We start from the raw sequence: 22,332 nt of genomic DNA on the forward strand, positions 1-22,332 counted from the left end.
GTATTCTCTGCAGCTAACTCACCACTCGGTATGAGCCTGCTGGTTTTGTAGTGCTGGAATCTGTTTGCTGACCGGACGGGAGCTGAAGGCTCCGTCTCTTTTCTTTCATTGACCCACTTTGATGCCGTTTCATGCGATCAATCTGCTCCTCTACACTCATTTTAGACTTTACCTCGCTGGGGAACAGTGCGCTCTTTGGTCGTTCCTGTCAACATCAAAATCTTGTCAATGTTCAGCTCCATATAACATGAAACTTGACATAATTCAATAATAAATCTCTATGTATGTCTGTCTGTCTAGTGTAATCTAAGCCAATCTATTGCTGTTGTTTTGGATTTCGAAGCATATGTGAATTTAGCCAATAGATGGGGTCTATTATGCAGGTTTAATTACCTTAATTAAAGGAACTGAAAACATGAAAAAGTGTACTTTTAGTGTGTTTAATCAAATACATCAAAGAACATGGATACAAATAAATGAACTAAATCAATCGAAAGAACAAACACTGAAAAAAGGAAGTCTAAGATTTGGGTCTAACCCTTGAGATTTGTCCATTTGGTGCACGACTGCCCCCTCTTCTTACCACCAATGGTTTTGTTACTGATCCTTCGTCATTTGGTGACTTAGTTCGTGGAGGGACAATTCCAACTTAGAAGACATGCAAGGGAATAAGATTAAAAAAAAATAACTAAGATGAAAACTCCCAACTACACACCACACAATTCCAACTAACCACTCATCACTACCTTTGTTGATAGCCTGTAGTTGTAACTGCTGTTGTTTCTCTGCCTCTATATCTGTTCGGGTGTGAAGGGAACTGACACCTTCACTAGGCAAAGATGTTGAAAGATGCGGTGATTCTCTCTTATATGGCTCTAGATTTAGCTTCAACTGCAAAGAAAAAGAAAGGGTTAAGAGTGAGTAAGGAAACTGGAAGAATAGAGACTAAGCGTGGAAGAAAGTAGAGTTAGGCAAGTAACTGGGAGAAAAATATAAATAGACATTTGAAGACTGGGGAACATGAGAAAAGATCAATCATTAAACAGCCAGGAAAGGAGGTAAACATATTGCTATACACAAGTACATCAACATATTCTTCCCTAAAATTCCACTTGTATATGTTTATTTGCTTTATTTTTCTATGAATGTCTGTCCAGTATGCACACTTAATTATTTCTTGGTTTAATCACTAAGGCCAGGTATGGATTCTGCCTTCTTCAAGAAGACTTAATAGAATTCTAGGACAAAAACAACAAGCTTTTTGTGCATTTGCCAATAATCCTGTATTCTTGGTTCTGTATGGTAGTGATGCTGTGGGTGTGTAATTTAGTTTTATAATATCTTCGCTAAACAGACAAATAAATACATATACAAATATTGGAAACACATAGAAGCAATAGATTCTGTCTTGATAGATTACAAAATTATTTCACTGAAATATTGTATATAAAACATCATTTGCAAATGTCATAAAGTTAATAAAGTAATTGGAGGTTTAGTTCTGTGGGTCAGAGGAATGTAAATATTTTAACAGCATAATTGATATACCTGTAGGTTATATATGAAAACCCTGATTTAGAAAGTATGTACTTAAGCTGGTTACACACTACAGCAGATGACTGCAGAAGTGCTTTCTATAATGATTTCACCAGTGACTAAAAGTCCCGATGAGCATGCTGGTTCATGTGTACATACCTACACAATTTACCTTCAGATCTGTGCAATTCATCTGTCATAACCATCTGCTGAAAAGATCCTGACTCTGCACACTATAGATATCTGCCTACATTGCTGGTCATGAGTGCGTACACGCTTCCACACTTGCCCGACATCGTTCCATGGTTTATAGATATTTTTAGTCAGTTTATAAAATCCAATGAAACGATGCAATGTGCTTTGGAACGATAAAACATGATTGTGGGAGCGTACACACAAATGTGATATCGGACCTAACAGTCGTTTATCGTGTGATTGGCCCGATAATTGGTTGAACAACCTGTAGTGTGTACTCAGCTTTACAGGGAAGCACAAGTCATTTTTGGATGAAAGGGTCTTCATACTCTGTTAAGACATGCACCCTATTTCCCTCCCCACTGTTTGTTCACCATCCATTCCCGCTAGTTACCTCACTGTGTGGCCAGCAGGGGGAGATAGGGTAAGGCCAAGGCTGGAAGCGTCCCTCCCCCGGGGGTGGAGGGACAGCCAGAGGAGAATCCAGGGGGGTATACGAAAGAGGGAGAGGGGGCCGAGGGGGGCCCGAGTCCTGAGCAGAGAGGAAGCCAGAAAGCATTAGCAGCAGGGGGTGACATATGAGGAAAAATATGAGGGCAAATAAAGAAGGAAATAAAAGTTGAAAAGGAAAACGTGATAGAAACAGATGTAGCTAATGAGATTTGGTAAATGAAAAAATGAGCTTCATGTATCAATGGGAAATACAAATAGCTATAATTATCAGGATACATACTTCAATATTAAGCACTTTTATATTGTGAAAGGTATATTATGACTGAAAGGCATGCAAACATGACTATAAAGCATACTACCAGCCTAATGCTTAATCTAGCAAAAACATTTTCCGCGACTGCTATCTAGCTTTTGTTTCATATGACAGTCTTTAACTTTTTACAAGATATTAAATATTTCTATATAAAAACAGACAGACATAAGGGTAAATGTGGTACATTATTGCAGAGTTCAGAACAATAAAGTTTGAAAATAGCATTGTTCCATCAATACAATAATGTCTCAGTATACTGCCCTGGTGATGGGTTTATAAATGGTATACATGAATGTTTATATGTCATATGAGATGGTCTATACATACCTCGCTTGTAGTCTGCTTGGTGGGCGATCCCTGAGATCCTGAGATGAGGGAGAAGGGGCTGAGGGGACTAGTGAGGCTGGTGGAGCTCAAGGGGCTTGCTGGGCTGTTGGAGCTGAACGTTGCTGAAGGCCCTGTGACTACTGAGAGAGAGTACACCGATGAATGAAGGAGGGACACAGAAAGTGAATGTAAAACATGTACCCAATAAAAGGGTTTGGGATCTGCACGTTTTAGGGACAGCATAATTACACATCTATTGGGGGACAGAATTTTTTTAACTCACCTCTGTGTTTAGCTGTATCAGTCCCCCTGGAGGGATTATTTTTTCTCAGGCCTTCCATTACATCTTGGATCCTCCAGATTTCCCTTTGAATGTGTCTGTTCATCAGCTCATTCTGAGGAGGTAGAATATAAAAAATGAAATCTGGCTTTGACACTTCTTCCAATGGCACTTACCAGACTTTCACTTCTTACCTGTATGTTAAGGTTCAGCTGCTCCCACAAAGCATCATGCAGAGCAGATACCTCTCCCTCCAGCACCTCATACTCCATACTGCTGTTATTTAATGCCTGGTGGGATAGGGAAACATTGGACTCTCTTACTTGTAGCAAAAAGCTGACACAACCTTGGATAAAATGTATTTGCTCAATGGAAACATGTAAACGTGTGAAATATTTTGTTTGCATTATTATTATGAGTATTATTAACAAGAAAATTGTATTTCCCCTGATGCTTATCACCCACTGTCTTACCGTGGTGGCCTGTGAGAGCTCCACACGGATACTGATCAGCTGGTTCTGCAGAGATTCTTTCCGAATCAGTAATTTCTCAGGGAATGCTGTCTGGTTGCCAAACATCTCCATCTCCTGGTGAGTTCCCATAAGTGCACTCTCTAGGCTCTCCTAAACAGGCAGGCAAATCAGTCAGTGCCACAACAGATAATATTCTCTTTAATCTCCCTAAAACATTATTTTCACCTACTAACCATCAATGAGATTGATGAATAGCCTTTACTGGTACATGTGCATACATTTACAGCTTAGGTAATATAGAAGTGCACATAACTGTGGTAAATTTAGGTTATTTAAAAACAAATTGACATAATATGCATTCACTGAATTCTATGTTGCATTAATTCATAAACATCCACCAACCATCAATGAGATTGAAATGTGAAATATTGTTAAAAAAACAAAATATTTTCTGCTGTGAGTGAACTCGAAAGAGCTATTAAACAATGCTTATACACACACTTGTCAAAGGGTTAAAATATTTATGTTCTAGTTGTCAGTCTCTTCTGGTGAAGAGGAAAGCCATCTAGAATGTATATATGCATAGTTATACATGACACAGCTCATTGAAACTGTAGTTGACTGTACTACATTACTACACCACAGAACTCTTAGGGTGGAATTAAATTTGGCTCGAAGTTCCGTGATGTCTCCACTCGTTTTCCCTCGCACCCCATAGAGATGATTTTTATGGGAAATGAAATGTCCATTTTAAAATACTAAATCTTGCTTTGAAGTGGAAGTGTCCAATTATATCAATTTGTGCTTCTAAAGCCTATAGAAAGGATGTGCCTTGTGGAACATCTTTGACCTCACATTAGGGTACATAGCTAGACAAAGGATCCCCATATCCACAGAGTTTCACATACACCCCTACATTCACTTTTTAATTGATTTGAACTTTCCTTAGCTTGTCTATTAAATATGTAAGTTCTGCATTGTTTACAAGAGACATTAATGTAAAGTTTGTTCAGTTGAAACTAGATATATAACTGTATAATGTATTGGATGCCACTCTGACAAAGCAGTGTTCTACGTGCATCGGGCAGCATGGTGACACAGTGGTTAGCAATACTGAGTCACAGCACTGGGGTCAATGGGTTTTTTTCCGACCAGGACCCTATCTATTTGGAATTTGTGTGTTCTCCATGTGCATGCGTGGATTTCCTCCAGATTTCTCCCGTAGACCAAACATACAAGGATAATTGACTGCTGACAAAATAGATACTAGTTTGTGTGGTAGAAAAATTAGACTGCAATTTGGACATGAGCTAGTGTAAATGATTAAGCATTGATGACTAAATAATGATTGAAATATTAATAGATAATGATGATAATGTACTGGGCTTTTCCTTTTCTAAAATAACCAAAGATGTAGGATAGATTATTTGTGTTGGAACTGGTAATGAAAGTTTGTGGTTGCAACTTTGAAGCAGTTTCCTCACAGATACTACTCAATGCATCACATCTCCCTGTTTCATCCAGAAGATGGCTAAGTGACAGGTCTGCTCTTACCTTCTCAGCTCTCAGCTGTTGCACCAGCCGGTCCTGTTCCCTCACAACCTTGTGCTGTTCGCACAGTCTACCCAGGAGTTTCTAGTAGAATGAAAACATGGCATCATTCATGCTGCTCAGTTGTCAGTATACCATAATACTACCTTATAGCAAGGGATTGTGGGTCAGCAAATATCTAGTGCTCTTTCTGTAGAATATATACGGTCCCACAAGTAAAGACTTACATCTGTGTCCTGTTCATTGAACTTGTAGCTCTGTAATGCCTCTCGGTATGGATCTGCATAAGGGGACACCTGAACAATACATTTAATTTTAATTCAATTCAGTCATTTTGTTTATTGCAATATACTTTATATTTTTGGCAAGATATTGTAAGCTACAGCATGCACTTCAGGAACTGGGTGACCTACACTGATTACAGCCACACTTTGGGAGCATAAAATCAATTTATAAACAGAGTATTATTTATTATGCTTGACTGCTAATAACTTCATACCAGTAACAAGATAAGGTCACTCAGCTCCTAAAAAGTGAGATTATTTTTGAATTGGTGAATGAGGCATATTACATGCTGTGAATAATTGTAATGAGAAGTGGCGCTATGGAAGTTGGTCTTTCTTTTCATCTGCCCAAACCGATTCTTCATCCAACCTATGTGCATCCTCCTCTTTCCCCTGGTGAAACCAGCACTGTAATAGCTAGGTACCTAAATTTAACTGTGTGGTGTGACATTCATGAGGATGACACAATGACACCTCTTGTTACCATGAATAGCCTTTACTGGTACATGTGCATACATTTACAGCTTAGGTTAAATATAAGTGCACATAACTGTGCGACATTTAGGTTATTTAAAAACAAATTCACATAATATGCATTCACTGAATTCTATTTTGGATTAATGTCTTGCAGTATCATGACCTATCTATTGTGGGGATGAAAATGGGTTGTGTCATGCAGAGCGAAGGTGACACTTCAGTGTTCTCTTACTTGCATGAAGATCTGTGCTCTGGGGGAGGAGTGTACCATATTATTAACCATGCTGATCAAAGTCTCACTCTCATTCATCTGCAGCGGGTGTGAAGGGGAAACACAGGATGAGGACAAATAATTCCAGCCACAGCACAGACACTCATTTCCTGACCCATCCACTGTACTACCCTAAATTAAAACAAATCTGAACTCAAGAAATTCTTCCTGCTCTGAAACACAAAAAAAGACGTACAAAGTAGTATTTGAGTATGAACAATTCTTTAGGTTTGGAAACAGACTTCAGCTTATATTAATCATGTAACATCTCCCAGGGACATGCTTAATTTCTGGAGCGCTAGGCCTCCTGGACCTTTCACCTCCATCCTCTAAATACACCCCTGCACTGCCCTGTGTACCAGAGGCAGTAGTGCGTGGCAGACATACCTCCAAATATTCCCGGCAGTCAGACAGTCAGAACAAAAGTCCTGACTGGTGGGACAGCCCATTACAATCTGGACTGTCACACATAAATCAGGATATTTCGGAGATACGCCTTTGACAATTTGCATTATTAGTGATTTAGAATGACTTCACTGCTACCCTTCAAACATATATGGATTATATATTCTGATTCCAAAAGCTGTGTTGTTGCTGCTGCAATAAGTGAGAATTAGAGAGATGTGCAGCCCATCTTTTACCAGACAGTATATTACTGTGTGCCATTCATAGTATGTGCATCCATCATGCAGTTTTTATTCCCTAACTTTCCCAGTCTAAACCCCTGGGAACGCGCTCATTAGCTACAGAAAGTGGTCAGAATGCTGGGCATACTTGGACAAAGACTCTAGACGTGCACCCACTAGGGGTCCCCATGATGTGCACATCCTTTATACTATCAAAACTCTCCGTGCCATGGGACAACAACTCCTAGCAATATAATACCAGGAAGTTATGTAAGTAAATGAACCCGGCAGGTGGGGTGCAGCTGGTTGCAGGAGAATGCCATATCAAGTCCTGCTTCTCCCCAGGTTCAAAATTGTTAATTATATAAACTTGCTACAAAGGGCACAGTTCTCCACACCTACTATAAAGACAAATGTGCCTATGTATCCCAATCCTAACTCTTAGACTGTTTGTTGTGTGCAGGGGCTGATCCAGGGGTTGGTGGGGGTGATTGGGGCGATCTTTCCCCCTAGCACACTACCGCCTCAAGTGCGATGGGACTGTGTCTCGCTCCCATGTCCTCCTCCTCACTGAGTCGAACGTAACATCATCATCACGTCCCGACCCTGTCAGTGAGGAGCTGCGGTGACAGAAAAGAAGAAGACAGAAGAAAAGGAGGACCATAGGAAGGTAAGCAATGAATAGTGTGATGCCACAGTGTGATAAGGGGCAGCAGTGTGATGAGAGGGTACATTGTGATAAGGGGCACAGTGTGATAAGGGGTACAGTGTGATGAAAAAGCCACATTGTGATAAAGGGGGGAGCAGTATGAAAAGGGGCTCAGTGTGAAAATGGTCAGCAGGGCACAATGTAATGAATGGTGCAGGAGTGATGAAGGGAGAAGCAATGTGATAAATAGGGCAGCAGTAGTGTGATGAAGGGAGCAAAGTGTAATGAAGCAGGCGAGTGTCATGAAGGGGACAGCAGTGTGATGAAGGGGGGAGTGTAATGAAGGAGAGAAACAGTGTGATGGAAGGGGGACAGTGTGGTGGAGGGGGAGCAGTGTAATGAAGGAGGGAGGCAGTGTGATGAAAGTGAACGTGTGGTGGAGGGGGAGCAGTGTAATGAATCAGGCGAGTGTCATGAAGGGGACAGCATTGTGATGAAGGGGGGAGTGTAATGAAGGAGAGAAACAGTGTGATGGAAGGGGGACAGTGTGGTGGAGGGGGAGCAGTGTAATGAAGGAGGGAGGCAGTGTGATGAAAGTGAACGTGTGGTGGAGGGGGAGCAGTGTAATGAATCAGGCGAGTGTCATGAAGGGGACAGCATTGTGATGAAGGGGGGAGTGTAATGAAGGAGAGAAACAGTGTGATGGAAGGGGGACAGTGTGGTGGAGGGGGAGCAGTGTAATGAAGGAGGGAGACAATGTGAAGGAGGGAATGGTTTAATGGAGGGGGAGCAGTCTGATGAAGGAGGGAAACAGTGCGATGATGGGGGAGCAATGTGATGAAAGGGGTGCAGTGTGATGATTGGACAGCATCTGTTATTTGTTGCTATTATTGTTGTAATTCTATAGCTATATAGTGCATATAGTGTTTTATAGTGTTTTAAAATAAAGCAAAGAAAAAACCAGACTGACTCATATCCTATTTAGGGCACAGGGCCAACGGGAGTCGGGACTGGAGAGGGGGAGGAGTCTGGATTAATCACTAAACCGTTTTCCCTCCTCCCCTAAAAGAAAAGTCTAGATCTGCACCTTCTGGTGTGGCTTCAGGTACATTATTATTCTTATGCTGCGATAAAAAATAAGGATCTGTTTAATGTTATAATACTGTCATCACTTGCAACAAATTAAATATTATGGTCATATAATTTCCTTAATAAAGTGATAAGGATTTCCCCAACCAACCAAGAATTTTCACAAACAGCTTTGATTAATTTTGTTTACTACAGTGACATTTAGGAAAGGGGGAGGTGGAAAATGGCAACTGTACTATAACTACATTACCATTCATTCTAATCTCTGTCATTGCGCATATAATTTTACATATAACCTTCATATAATTCTCTGTATTCTCCTGGAAACATTCTTTTTGCAAACTTTACATTCACATATGTTTACATAACCAAGACTATTAAGCAGTGACACATTGTTGCACGGGTCTAACCTACCACAATGGCACAATCTATGAGTAGAGGGACAGAAAGGTCACAGAGACAGTAACTCAGGGTAGGGATGGAGGGACACAGCTCTGAGGCTTCCTACCTGCTGATCCAAAAAATCAAGGTGCCTCTGTAACTGCAGATCTAACATCTCATCCTGTGGGGAAGGGGAGGCCGCAGCAGGAGACAAACACAGGGTTAAAAAGGCAAAGCAGAGCGCAAGGCAGGTTCTGATCCTCCCACCCCCACACCTAGTTGTTAATAAAGTGGTACTCAGCAAGGGTTGGGGGACCACAAATCTAGCAAGCTGCAGAGATGTGTGCAGAAAGTGCAGAAGCAGGGAAGGAAAGACGACATGCCATGCAACGTGAGGCAGTCCAAGCACACGTAACAATCACGCTGTAGGGTACATAGTAAAGAACATGAGAGGCATTCCTAGCACACATAGCATGCAAGACATAATACAGACCAAACTGATATACATCTAAATGGACAGTCCAACAGCACATGACATACAGGACACAACACAGAGGGCACATCTTTATGTCTGATTTATGTGTATTTTTATAGGTTCTTTTAGCAAAATAGCCGCAACGTTTTTGCTTTTTCTACATATGATTCAAGTTACTATTATTTAGAGTTTGTGCACATGGGTGTTATTTAAATCTCTCCCCTCTGTCCAGCTGAACAGACAAGAGACAGAACATCACATACATTGATCTCTATGAAAAGATGCTGTTGCAGTACACACACCCATCTTACCGCAGCAGCTGACAGAACAGGGTTCAGAAACAACAAAACATGCTTTACTTTTCCTCGTCCCTGCTCCTCCATCTGCCTTCATAAGATGGCTGAGTGCACTGTTCTGTCCAAAACAGAATGGAGAGAGGACAGATTTATTTAGCTCTTATGCACAAAGTCTTAGATCTACCAGCAATGTGCTGAACACATACCACCTAATAAGAAACACAACTAATGCTAACATTGTTTTATAGTTGCCAGCATTTGGAGGGCATTCCAGAGACACTTTGCTGCTTAGCACATGTGAGGATGTTGCACTGTAGATAGACACAGAGCACTATACCCATTCCAACCCCAACACAATATGAACACTAGACATGACAATGGCACAATTGTATTGTGTATATTTATGTTCATTATAACTTATCCAATATTCAGAATTATATTTTATGGGAGAGAAACGTAACCAAACGTAACAGCAGTATAAGTCTCTGTATTCTTTAAACAGCCCAAAGACTTTGTCTCTCATCATCTCCAACGCTCATTCCTTATACAGTAAGCAAGACTATCAGTAGTACAATTCCCAGCACCAAAATAACCTGACCCATCTATCCTTAACATTGGTAGAAAGTCTCGACTTATGTCTCAAATATACTACATTTAAATACAGGGTATTCTTCTCCAAGCATTCCCCTGATACAGTGCTACAGCACAACTGAACTGGTTACTACCGCTAGTTACAGTTTCCCCTTTATACTAAGTGCAAAGATTACAATCACAAGTGCCCAAATACAAAAAACATTCCCAGCTCCAGTCCTCCTAACAGTCCACATTTTCAGGATATCTGACCTAATTGGTGCCTCAGTCATGTTGACTGAAACATCTGTGCTCAAGCATGCATGGCCTCAAAACCAGGACTGGGGGGATTTGATGACTGGAGTTGATGGGAATCACTGCATAAGTCTATCAACTGCAGTAACGCTGATGTGACGCAGGCCGGGCCAACGCAGTGGATGTCATGTAAAATGATCCACTGTTCATGTTTGTGTGAATAAACCGCAAGATGACTATCACCTTTAACTGATCAGTGATTGGTTGTAAAAGATGTTTGCTTGCAATAAGGAAAAAGTAAATTCATTCAAGATCATTCACGAAATATATCCAGTATGATCCACAAATAAAACTGGTTTTGCAGCAGAGCACATGTACGGTCCACCCTGCACACCTCAAGGTGCACTCCTACTCTTCACTGTCAGAAGCCTTTACAATCTAGAAGTGCACCTGTGTTTGCAGAGAGGCAATGAATCACTACAGGCACACGATGCGAAAATGTACTTGTCACCTCCTATCACTTTAGAACCACCCTTTCAATAAAATAAACGTTTGTGTCTTTCTCTTAAAATACGGTTTTGTTGTGTCTCATATATTGCTTAAATTTATTGCGAGAGTGATTAGACATATGTGTGTGCATTAAGTTTTTTCTTATATTGTTTGGAGTGCTCTTGGAAATGCACTTCTCTGCCAAAGTACAACCAGAGGTGCAAAGTAGGTCTCATTAACAGTATGTGTAGAGTTGAACTGATTGTAGGAACTCATAAAGTTTGTTTGGCTTTCCCTGGATGCAGAGAAAGCCTTTGATAGGCTCTACTGGAACTATATGCATGAAGTACTCATCAGATTCGGCATACAGGGAGATATATCAAAATCAATCATGGCTCTTTATACAGCACCCTCAGCTAAAGTTTTTAGCAATGGCTTTCTTTCAGATCCGTTCCCAATTTTAAACGGCACCAGGCAAGGTTGCCCACTTTCCCCCCTAATGCATGTAATGGCAATTAAACCCTTAGCTCAAACAATTAAGAGTCTTTCCTAGATTTACAGGTATCACCTTTAAGAAAGTGTTGCATAAACTGTGTTTATTCTCAGATGACGTTTCTGTTACCAACCTCGTTGTCAGCCTCGCATTATAGATCAATATGGTAAAGCTTCTTTATATAAATTGAACACCACTAAATCTACCAACCATCTACTTAACCCCCATCTCCTCCCTTTGCTTGTTCTCCCTTCTCTCCTCTTGCCTCAACTGGCTCCTCTTGTGCCTGGTCTGTTTAACCTCCCTTAGGATGTAAGCTCGTATGAGCAGGGCCCCCTCCCCTCCTGTCTCCATACCTGTTCTTCCGCTCCGTCTTTACTGCATATGACTAGCCGGAGTTTCTGAAGTATTGGTACTTTTTGTTCATTGTTCTGTATGGTTTCACCCTGTATAGCCTACTGTTAGTACTGTGTGCGGCGCTGCGGATACCTTGTGGCGCCTAACAAATAAATGATAATAATAATAATAATAATCTAAAGTCCTCCCTATTAATATTCTGCTAGCTAAATTGGTTAAGTTACAACGGAAGAATAGCTATACATGGAAGAAGGACTCCCTGTCTTATCTGGGAATCCAAATCTCATTTTCCATTGATGAAGTCTTTGAGACAAACCTTACACTATTAATAGTACATTTCATTAATGTAACTAAAAACTGAATTAACCATCAGGTCTCCTGGCTGGGTCGCATCGAGTCTTTCAAAATGATGTTGCTACTGAAATGAATGTACATTTTCAGCACTATTCCATTTATGGACAAACTGTATAAAATAATGATTTCCTATGTCTGGAAACAAAACCCAACACGTTTAGTCTATAGTCCTATGACCCTACCCCAAACAAATGGGGGAATAATGCTGTTGAGCTAATTAAAATACCAAAAGGCCTTCTATTACAGCTCAAAGATTGGGCACTCCCATCTTTCCTCAGGCAATCGGTAGACTAAGAGAAGGCTTCATGCCCAGACTATCCTTTAGAGGTCCTCATTTGGAAGCCTAACCATATGAGACCAATAATTAAAGGCAGGCTCTCTGTAATCTCCAACTCCCTAAAAGTATGGGATAGAACAGTGACGGCAAATAACAACATAGTTATGTCCACTACAAGTGTATCCCTTAAAGCAAAAATTAAAATGATTCTGGATTTCACTAATTGGTGCCAGCTTGGGATATCTACCCTGGGTAATCTACTCTCCCAATAATCCCTCCTTCAACCTTTTTGCAAAACCAATTTAACATACCATCTAGATATACTATTAAAAATGTATAATTAAGCATTGATCCACAAAAATTAATCATGTTTCTGTATTAATCCCCCAAATTTTGTGCTCAGATGTGGCTACTAGTCTACTTGTTTTTTTTTTAGGAATATCAACCCCTTCTCTCAGCCTGTGCAAACTGATGCTCCTCTGCAAACACTGGCATCTTGATCCATAAACCCATGTGTCTTGGCAGAAGAGATGCTCGAAAATGTTCAACTTGTTTGAAATTGGACTGAATTTCATGGCCACGAACATGTTTGCGGTATAACGTTCAATAGACCCGGACTGAATTTGGGTTCACAATTGCGCTCAACCAGCTCAAACATGGGCAAACAGGCTTAAAAATGGTTGAACCCATTACTTACTGAAACCAATCGTTAACCCATCGTTACTGAAACCTGGCTCTCCGATTCTGATACTACTTCCCCCGCTGCCCTCTCCTATGGTGGCCTCTCCTTCACCCACTCCGCCAGGCCTGGTGCCCGCCCTGGCGGTGGAGTTGGCCTCCTCCTCTCCTCCACCTGTACTTTTCGTGTCATTCCCCCTGAACCCTCCCTCTCCTTTTCCTCTTTTGAAGCTCACTCCATCCGCCTCTTCTACCCCATCCATCTCCGCGTCACTGTCATCTACCGCCCCCCTGGCCCCACCTCCCTCTTCCTTGACAACTTTGCTAGCTGGCTTCCTCACTACCTCTCCTCCGATCTCCCCTCGATCATTCTCGGTGACTTTAATATCCCCATCGACAACCCCACCTACCCTGCTTCCAGCAAACTGCTCACCCTCTCTTCCTCCCTTGGTCTCACCCAATGGACCTCCTCCTCTACCCACTGCCTTGGTCACTCCCTTGATCTTGTCTTCTCCTACCTATGTAATCTCTCCGACTTCTCCATCTCTCCCTTTCCTCTATCCGACCACCATCTCCTCTCCTTCTCTCTCTCCTCTTCTCCTGCTCCCCTCCCCCTGCCTAAACCTACTCTGTCCATACGCAACCTCGATGCTCTTGACCCTGCCTCTCTGTCCTCCTCTCTCGATACCCTCCTTTCTCCCCTTTCCTCCCAGGCCTGCCCCAACCAGGCGGTCTCCCTCTACAATCACACCCTCACCTCCGCTCTGGACGCGGTTGCCCCTGCCCACTCCGTCCACCCCCGCTGCTCCAAACCCCAACCCTGGCACTCCAAATTTACCCGCTTCCTCCAAAAATGCTCCCGTTCTGCCGAACGTCACTGGAGAAAATCCCGCTCCCTGGCTGACTTCCTCCACTTTAAATTCATCCTTTCATCCTACAGCTCTGCCCTCTCACTCGCTAAACAATCTTTCTTTAAATCCCTCATCTCTTCCCAGTCCTCTAACCCCCGCCGCCTCTTTGCCACCTTTAGCACTCTCCTGGCCCCCTCCCCTCCCCCCACCCCCTCCTCCCTGACTGCCTCTGATTTCGCCTCCTTCTTCTCCTCTAAAATCGAGGCCATCCGACTTGAAATCTCCTCCTCCACTCTCTCTTCCACCCCTCCCAGTCTTCTGTCCTCCCCCCCCAACCACCTTCCCCTCCACTCCTTCCGTGCCACCACCGGCGAGGAAGTCCACTCTCTCATTTTATCATCCCCCCCCACTACCTGCCCCCTGGATCCCATCCCCTCCCACCTTCTTCGCTCCCTTTCCCCCACCACCTGCTCCCACCTCGCTCACCTCTTTAATCTCTCCCTCTCCACTGGCATCTTCCCCTCCTCCTTCAAACATGCTCTCGTATCCCCCATTCTTAAGAAACCTAATCTCGACTCCACTACTCTCTCGAACTATCGCCCCATATCTCTTCTCCCATTTGCCTCCAAAATTCTTGAGAGGCTCGTCTGCAGCCGTCTCACCTCCTACCTTTCTGAATACTCCCTCCTTGATCCTCTCCAGTCTGGTTTCCGCCCCCTCCACTCCACTGAAACTGCCCTGGCTAAAGTCACCAATGACCTCCTCTCTGCAAAAGCCAGGGGCCACTTCTCCCTTCTCATCCTCCTTGACCTCTCTGCAGCCTTTGACACCGTTGACCACCCCCTCCTCCTTCACACCCTCCAGTCTTTCGGCCTCTCCGGCCCAGTCCTGTCCTGGTTCACCTCTTACCTTACTCACCGTTCCTTCTCTGTCACCACCTCTGGGTCTCTCTCCCCCCCATCCACCCTTCCAGTCGGGGTCCCTCAGGGCTCTGTTCTGGGACCCTTACTCTTCTCTCTATACACCTCCTCCCTGGGTGAACTCATCAGCTCCTTCGGCTTCAGCTACCACCTTTACGCTGACGACACTCAACTATACCTCTCCTCTCCTGATCTCTCTCCCTCCCTCCTCTCTAGGGTGTCCGCCTGCCTCTCTGCCATCTCCTCCTGGATGTCCTCTCGATTCCTCAAACTTAACCTTGCCAAAACTGAGCTCATAGTTTTTCCTCCCTCTCATACCCCATCCCCTTCTGACCTCTCCATCACTGTCGACAACACCTCTATCTCCCCTGTCCCCCAACTTCGCTGCCTTGGTGTCATCCTCGACTCCTCTCTCTCCTTTGGCCCCCACATCCTCTCTCTTGCTAAATCCTGCCGCTTCCAGCTGCGCAACATCGCTCGCATCCGGCCCTTCCTCTCCCAAGATGCCACCAAATGCCTTATCCACTCTCTGATCATCTCCCGCCTGGACTACTGCAACCTCCTCCTCACTGGCCTCCCCCACTCTCATCTCGATCCCCTTCGATCCGTCCTTAACGCTGCAGCTAGGCTTATTTTCCTCTCTCGCCGCTCCTCTTTTGTCTCCCCCCTCTACCTAGCCCTTCACTGGCTCCCATTCCCCTTCAGAATCCTCTTTAAGCTCCTCACACTCACCTACAAGGCCCTCGCCAACTCCACTGCACCCTACATCTCCACCCTCCTCTCTATTCATACTCCATCCCGCCCTCTCCGTTCTGCCTCTGACCGTCGCCTCTCTTCCCCCCTTATAACCTCCTCCCACGCGCATATCCAAGACTTCGCCCGCGCTGCCCCCCTCCACTGGAACAAGCTCCCTCCCTCCATCAGAACTTCCCCTAATCTATCCAGCTTCAAACGGGCCCTAAAAACCCACCTTTTTCTTAAAGCCTTTCTGTCTCCCACTTAACTTCCTACCTTATCTTCTGCCTCTGTCCCCCTACTCTCCCTCTCTCCCCTGCGTCTCTCTGTCTGTCCACCCCTCCCCTTAGATTGTACGCTCCTCTGAGCAGGGCCATCTCTCCTCCTGTTTCCACCACTTCTAACTCTGCTCTCCAGCTACTTAGCCCTCCTCCTCAAAGGTCCTCCACCCCACATCCACTTTCACTCCCTCCTCCCCCCTGGGGGTCTCCCTGTCTTCCACGCCCCCCTTCTTGGGCCCCGTCATTTTCGGATCCTCCCTCCCCCTTCCCCGCCCTCTCTAGCTGTGCATTGAGCGTACTGAGTTGCTGTGTTTACTGTACTGTGCTGTCTCCCATTGTATTGTGATTTTGTTTGTCTCTGTACGGCGCTGCGGATGCCTTGTAGCGCCTTATAAATAAATATTAATAATAATAATAATAACCCATTTTTAAAATTTAACTTGATTTTTTAATTGATCTAAAATCCAAAAAATTCCAGCAAAGGTTAGTAGTACGACAAATCAGTTTGAAAAATGATTTGAAGCACGATAAAGAATGATAACGCCACAACCATCTTGATGTTCTTCAGTGAAACTAGGTAAATTACAGGCTTCATTTCGAGTTAGGAGCAAAACAAAAAAAAAGAGCAAATCTGCTCCTGGACAAACCATGTTGCAATGCAAGGGGTAAGAATAGTACAAAATACAGACTGCTTTTGCATGTAGCACACAAATACTGGACAGCTTTATTTCTACACTGTAACTTAAGAGTTGAGCTAGGACACCCCCCCCCCTCCTCCCAACTCTAAATCTGTTCACACATTTTACATGTGCTCTTCCTTTGCCAACATGATTTGGCCAAGATGCAAAAGTGCCCCTTTTTTGCTTTGTTCATAACTTTAAATGAGTCCCTACATGTCCAAAGATGATTTGGGATGATACGCTTCCTAAATTGAATATCAAGCTTGTTATTATTCAGCTAAATAATATACCTGAAACAACATGTGTTAATAGTTCGCTAAATCTGTCCAGCATGACACCTGCTATATACAGTTAAAGATTACATTTCAAATGGCTATATAAAAGCAGTAGTGATCTATCCTCCATCAACCTGGGATGATTCGGAAGCCTAACACATAAGCTTGTGTTATAGTAATGAAATCTACTAGGTAAAGAAAATGCTCTGTACAGACTGCAGACTGTGGATTCATGCACACAGACAGAGCCAATGATGTACAATAATAATAACTACAGAAACTGGAGTAGATCCAGCGCTCAAAATCCGTAAAAGGAAAGTAGGTACGATATTATATGTGTATATATATATATATATATATATATATATATATATATATATATATATATGTAGAATACAAGATAAAAACACTGGCGCTCAAAGCAGTATTGTATAGGCAACATATCAAACTCTCCAATCATATGTCAGCAAAGGACAGGGATAGACAGGAGGTGTATAAAGTAACAGAGCCGTGAATTCATCTTGGAGACCCTGATACAGATAAGCTGGTTTTATATTATCTTCTGGTACGCTCCCACCTATTGATTTGTATCATTATCTGGTGAACTGCATTACTTTATACACCTCCTGTCTATCCCTGTCCTTTGCTGACATATGCTTGGAGAGTTTGGTAGCTGTGCTACACTGGTTTAGTAAGCTTTATTTAAGTTGCACTTGAACTTTTTTATCCCGTTATTGTTATCGGAGGTGAATTTCTGCACGTCTGTGTCTGATACGTTTGGTCACTCTGTCTAGCATTTGGATTGAGACTGGACTATTAACATATATTGTTGGATATCAACCCAGAGAATTGAACGGCATCCATATGCTTATATATTTTGTACCCACTTTGTTCAGTATTATCTGCTAAACATCACCATTGCATATATATATATATATATATATATATATATATATATATATATAGATATATATATATATACATACATACTATCATAGCTATGATAGTATGTATATAGCGCTGGATCTACTCCAGTTTCTGTAGTTGCCCTCTGACAGGTCTAGGACAACCTGTATGATCTTTAGCAGCCGATCCAAGCTAGCATAGATTTATTGTGCGCACTACCTGTTTTTTTGAATATAAGTAATAATAACTGACTTGGTATATGGTAAAAGCATTTTGTCTTACATAAGAATTCCTCAGTGCACTGGCTAAGAGTTGTAGCTGTTCAAAACAAAAGATGAGGAAAAGAGAAGCCTTGGGAAGAGGAGTAAATGACCACTGTCCAAGATAGACCAACATGCTGGCACATGCCCACGTTGTTTTTCCAGGCCACTAGTATGGAGTAACGTTCAGGCTTACAATGCCAATTTTCTTGTGTATGCTGGACTTGATTCTCAGCATCGGTTTAAATAATATGTTTCATCAATGATACATAAAAAAAAAATATTTAAAGGGAACGCAAAACCAGTATTTTTAGGAAAAACAGGACAAACATGATCCACACTCATCATTAGGTAAATTCCTTAAAATGCTAAACTATTCTGTCAGCCTCAGCAATCTTAGCAATACAGGAACCTTATAATATTCAGACACAAACATCAAATACAGCCCTACATCCCACGTTCCTGAGATCTCTCTCTCTCTCTCTCCCCCTCCCTATTTCTCTCTCCCAGAATGCTTGGGATTTTCCACAATTTGGAACACCGTGCAAAACAAAAAATAATTTACAAAATGACACTTTCCCAATCTGCCCCCAGAATTTCCCTACAAATCGTGTGCCTGTGACTGCCAAAGAAGGTACCAAGTGATTATGTCTGCCTGCAAACAATAAAATAAAGGTAATTTACAAACTGCAAACACACTGCTCTTTGATGACATCTCGTGCCTCTGTTTGTAGAAGGATGTCTATCATTATGGAGAAGCACATTAATTTCCTGATCAATGTGGCAGAGGTTGTGGGAGTAAAAAGCTTGTACCTTGTGTTAGACAGATGGAGGGTGTTCCTATGTAGTGTAAGAGACATGGGCACGCCATTTAAATGAGTGGTTAGCACTTCTGCCTCACAGCACTGTGGTCATGAATTCATTTCAAATGATGGCCTTATCTCTGTGGAGTTTTTATGTCCTCCGCATGTTTGCGTGGGTTTCCTACAGGTGTTCCAGTTTCCTCCCACACTCCAAAAACATAAAGAACTGTGTCTGTGTGTGTTATAGGGAATTTAGACTGTGAACTCCAAAGGGGCAGGGACTGATGTGAATAAGTTCGCTGTACAGCGCTGCGGAATTAGTGGTGCTATATAAATAGCTGATGATGATATAAGGAAGGGGCATTTTAACTAACCTGTACTATCACCAAGCAACAGCAATTATTTACTTTTGAATGCGTGTTTCACTAGAACTTACTAAATACATGGTCTCCAAACAGAAAACCCCATATTTGTACATGTAGAAGCATCCAAGAAGGGTGTGGTATGAACATTACAACCTTATACATCTTATGAATACATACTCAAGGGCCAAACCTCAAGCGTAATGATCTCATACAATAGTACCAGGTATGCTATTTTATATATAAAGTGCTAGTATATTATGCAACACTGTACACAGAACTGTATAAAGGCTACAGAGGTCCTGAGAGAAGCTGGGGATAATACAAAAGCCCTTCAAGTCAGTATTCCACCAGATGTAATGAAGTACTGTATACAAAATACTGTCACAAGAAGCATGAAACTAGTTACATATGCAAACATACAACGTAATGTAGACATAAACACACACAATTACAGTCAGCAGATGATGACTATCTATAGACACACAGTCAGCAGCATATTAAATACTGCTGGGCACAGACCAACTTAACTTGCAAGCAGGGCCGGTTGAACATGTTAAGTGTGGTGGGGAAGGAGGGGGATGCTTACTGGGGCACCCCAGCAGCCCACCAAGCTCCGAGTCCTTGCTCTGAAGATAGCAGGGATTGGAATAGGCTCCTCAGGGGAGGGGATGCTGAAATTGCCAGCAGGGGGCTCTGGAAACATCAGCGCTGGCCCTGCCTACAAGACAATATTGAATCACAGATACGTAATTTTGGTGTTTCAGCTTCTCTTAAAAATGTAAAAACCTGAAAAGATTGGAACTGCATATCTACAGAGGTGTGAAATAACGGCCATCTGACTTTGGTAAGAACCATGTAGTCCTTTAATTACATGTATCTATGCAACTGCAAGCCAGGGCCCCTCACATTTTTAGATGTTACTTAATTAGTCATTTGTGCTCAGCTATTCAATTTTCAAAAACACTTCAGTGTCACTAACCAAAACAAGATTTTTCATTTGCAGGACGATGATATGGATATAATGTTTTTGTACAATAATATCAACTGTCCCTGCTCTTCTATTCTTCTGATTATTTTCATCTAGATACTGGCAGCTTCCCCAAGTACTATATCTTTCAGTTTAACATCCTATGTGGCAGTGAATCAAAAGCTTCAGCAGAATCTAAGCAGACTACCTACTTTCCAAAACCCTGGGGCAGGATTCTATATGAACCGTGAAGTCTTTTCAAGCACAATTACAGCTCATTGGTTACCAACATGGAAAGTACAGAGCCTGTATGAACAAAGGATTCTGTCAACAGACTTTTTGGTTAATAATTTAGCCACTGCATTCATTGATGAGAGAATTATGTACTAATCACACATCCCAAGATTGTATCTAGATGTAAATAAAACATAAATAAAGACAATATATCATATAACTGCAAACAATCCAAGGTAACTCTATAAATTATGCAATATCATGGGCTCCAAGTGAGTCACCAGGATTCCACAAAGACTGAATAGTGTTACTCCAAAAATAGTGCAAAATAAAACAAGACTTTTTTTTAAAGTAACATGGCTCAGGCTTACAAAATGTAAAAATTGACACAAAAATTAGAGCTTTTCAGGTACACCACAGACCAGCATAAGTATGAGACGTGGGAGGTAGTCAACGACACACTGAGTTCACCACAAAACGTCATCTGAGTTGCTACTTAAATACAGTTCATTGATTGGCTGCAGCTCAAAGTGAAGCTACTCACTGGTTGGCTTACATCAAATTCTCCTATAGTATCTCATGGTGAACTGCTTCCCAACTCGTTACGCCATCCCAGTGTTAAGATGCCAATATGAGAGCTGTTATGTATCTTTCCTCATCCCATCATGTGATATGAGAACATATAACATTAATTATATGTTCTCATATAATATGATGTGATGAGCTGATGCTGTATATCCAGGATTCAAAGATAACTGTGTATCATTAGACTGTTGGCGAGCAATTTTCAAGTGGAACACTAATAAGCTCATTGTATTAGTTTTATCTCCAGATGGCATGCTATCCTTAAATACCTCAAAATCCTTCGGCTGAACACACGGAAGTTACAGTTATCTTAAACTAAGTAAATTACACATGGTCTTTTATGGTCTTACCATTTGCACTTTCAATTTACACACAGAGGGCCTGATTTTGAGTTATGTGCAAAGCAAAGAAAAGGAGAAAACTTGCACCTGGGTAAAACCATGTTGCTTTAGAGGGGGAGGTAAATTTAAAATATAGGGACAAATTTATAGTTGGGATATGGCATGTCATAAATCAACTTTAACTTCAGTGGAAAAATAAGACTATCATGTATTTGTGTGCTACATGAAAAAACAGCCAGTATTTTCCTTGCGTGCAAAAAAATAAGTCAGTTTGTACCCCTTGCATTGTAACATGGTTTGTCCAGGTGCAAAGTTGCTCCTTTTCTTTGCTTTGCTTTTAACTCAAAATCAGGGCCAGAGTAGTTATGTACAGTCATGGCCAAAACTTTTGAGAATGACACAAGTATTGGTTTTCACAAAGTTTGTAGCTTCAGCGTTTTTAGACCTTTTTGTCAAATGTTGCTATGATATACTTAAGTAAAATTGCAAGCATTTCATAAGTGTCAAAGGCTTTTATTGACAATTACATACACGTTTATGCAAAGAGTCAATATTTGATGTGTTGCCCCTTCTTTTTGAAGACCTCTGCAATTCGCCCTGGCATGCTGTCAATCAACTTCTGGGCTACATACTGACTGATGGCCGCCCATTCTTGCTTAATCAACACTTTGAGTTTGTCAGAATTTGTGGGTTTTTGTTTGTCCACCTGCCTCTTTGAGGATTGACCACAAGTTCTTAATGGGATTAAGGTCTGGGGAGTTTCCTGGCGGGGGACCCAAAATTTTGATCCCTGAGCCACTTAGTTATCTCTTTTGCCTTATGGCAAGGTGCTCCATCATGATGGAAAAGGCATTATTCGTCACCAAACTGTTCTTAGATGGTTGGGAGAAGTTGCTCTTGGAGAATGTTTTGGTACCATTCATGACTATGTTCTTAGCCAAAATTGTGAGTGAGTCCTTGGCCGAGAAGCAACCCTACAC

At 42.1% G+C, this 22,332-nt stretch overlaps 1 protein-coding gene and 1 long non-coding RNA gene across 19 annotated transcripts in view; one reads left to right on the forward strand and one right to left on the reverse strand.

Annotated features, from left to right (window-relative positions):
* PLEKHA6 (pleckstrin homology domain containing A6) overlaps nt 1-22,332 on the reverse strand; it is a 132,805-nt gene that overhangs the window by 8,115 nt on the left and 102,358 nt on the right. For 9 of the 18 annotated variants that reach the window (XM_075196073.1, XM_075196066.1, XM_075196074.1 and 6 more), the window contains 12 exons: nt 9,033-9,086; nt 6,122-6,199; nt 5,356-5,424; nt 5,132-5,212; nt 3,578-3,727; nt 3,299-3,394; nt 3,108-3,219; nt 2,825-2,964; nt 2,126-2,263; nt 747-891; nt 539-648; nt 23-205 (listed from right to left, as the gene is read on the reverse strand). In XM_075196073.1, coding sequence (XP_075052174.1) covers nt 23-205; nt 539-648; nt 747-891; nt 2,126-2,263; nt 2,825-2,964; nt 3,108-3,219; nt 3,299-3,394; nt 3,578-3,727; nt 5,132-5,212; nt 5,356-5,424; nt 6,122-6,199; nt 9,033-9,086 — 1,356 coding nt within the window. The remainder of the gene's footprint in view (nt 1-22; nt 206-538; nt 649-746; nt 892-2,125; nt 2,264-2,824; nt 2,965-3,107; nt 3,220-3,298; nt 3,395-3,577; nt 3,728-5,131; nt 5,213-5,355; nt 5,425-6,121; nt 6,200-9,032; nt 9,087-22,332) is intronic. The other 9 variants (XM_075196079.1, XM_075196077.1, XM_075196078.1 and 6 more) reach the window with 7 other exon arrangements.
* On the forward strand, nt 7,789-8,298 carry LOC142138938 (uncharacterized). The gene is made up of 3 exons (XR_012688131.1): nt 7,789-7,903; nt 8,018-8,074; nt 8,189-8,298. It is a non-coding gene; the product is annotated as an uncharacterized LOC142138938 (long non-coding RNA).

Source organism: Mixophyes fleayi, chromosome 2 (assembly GCF_038048845.1).
Source record: "Mixophyes fleayi isolate aMixFle1 chromosome 2, aMixFle1.hap1, whole genome shotgun sequence".
Classification (NCBI taxonomy): Eukaryota; Metazoa; Chordata; class Amphibia; order Anura; family Limnodynastidae; genus Mixophyes; species Mixophyes fleayi.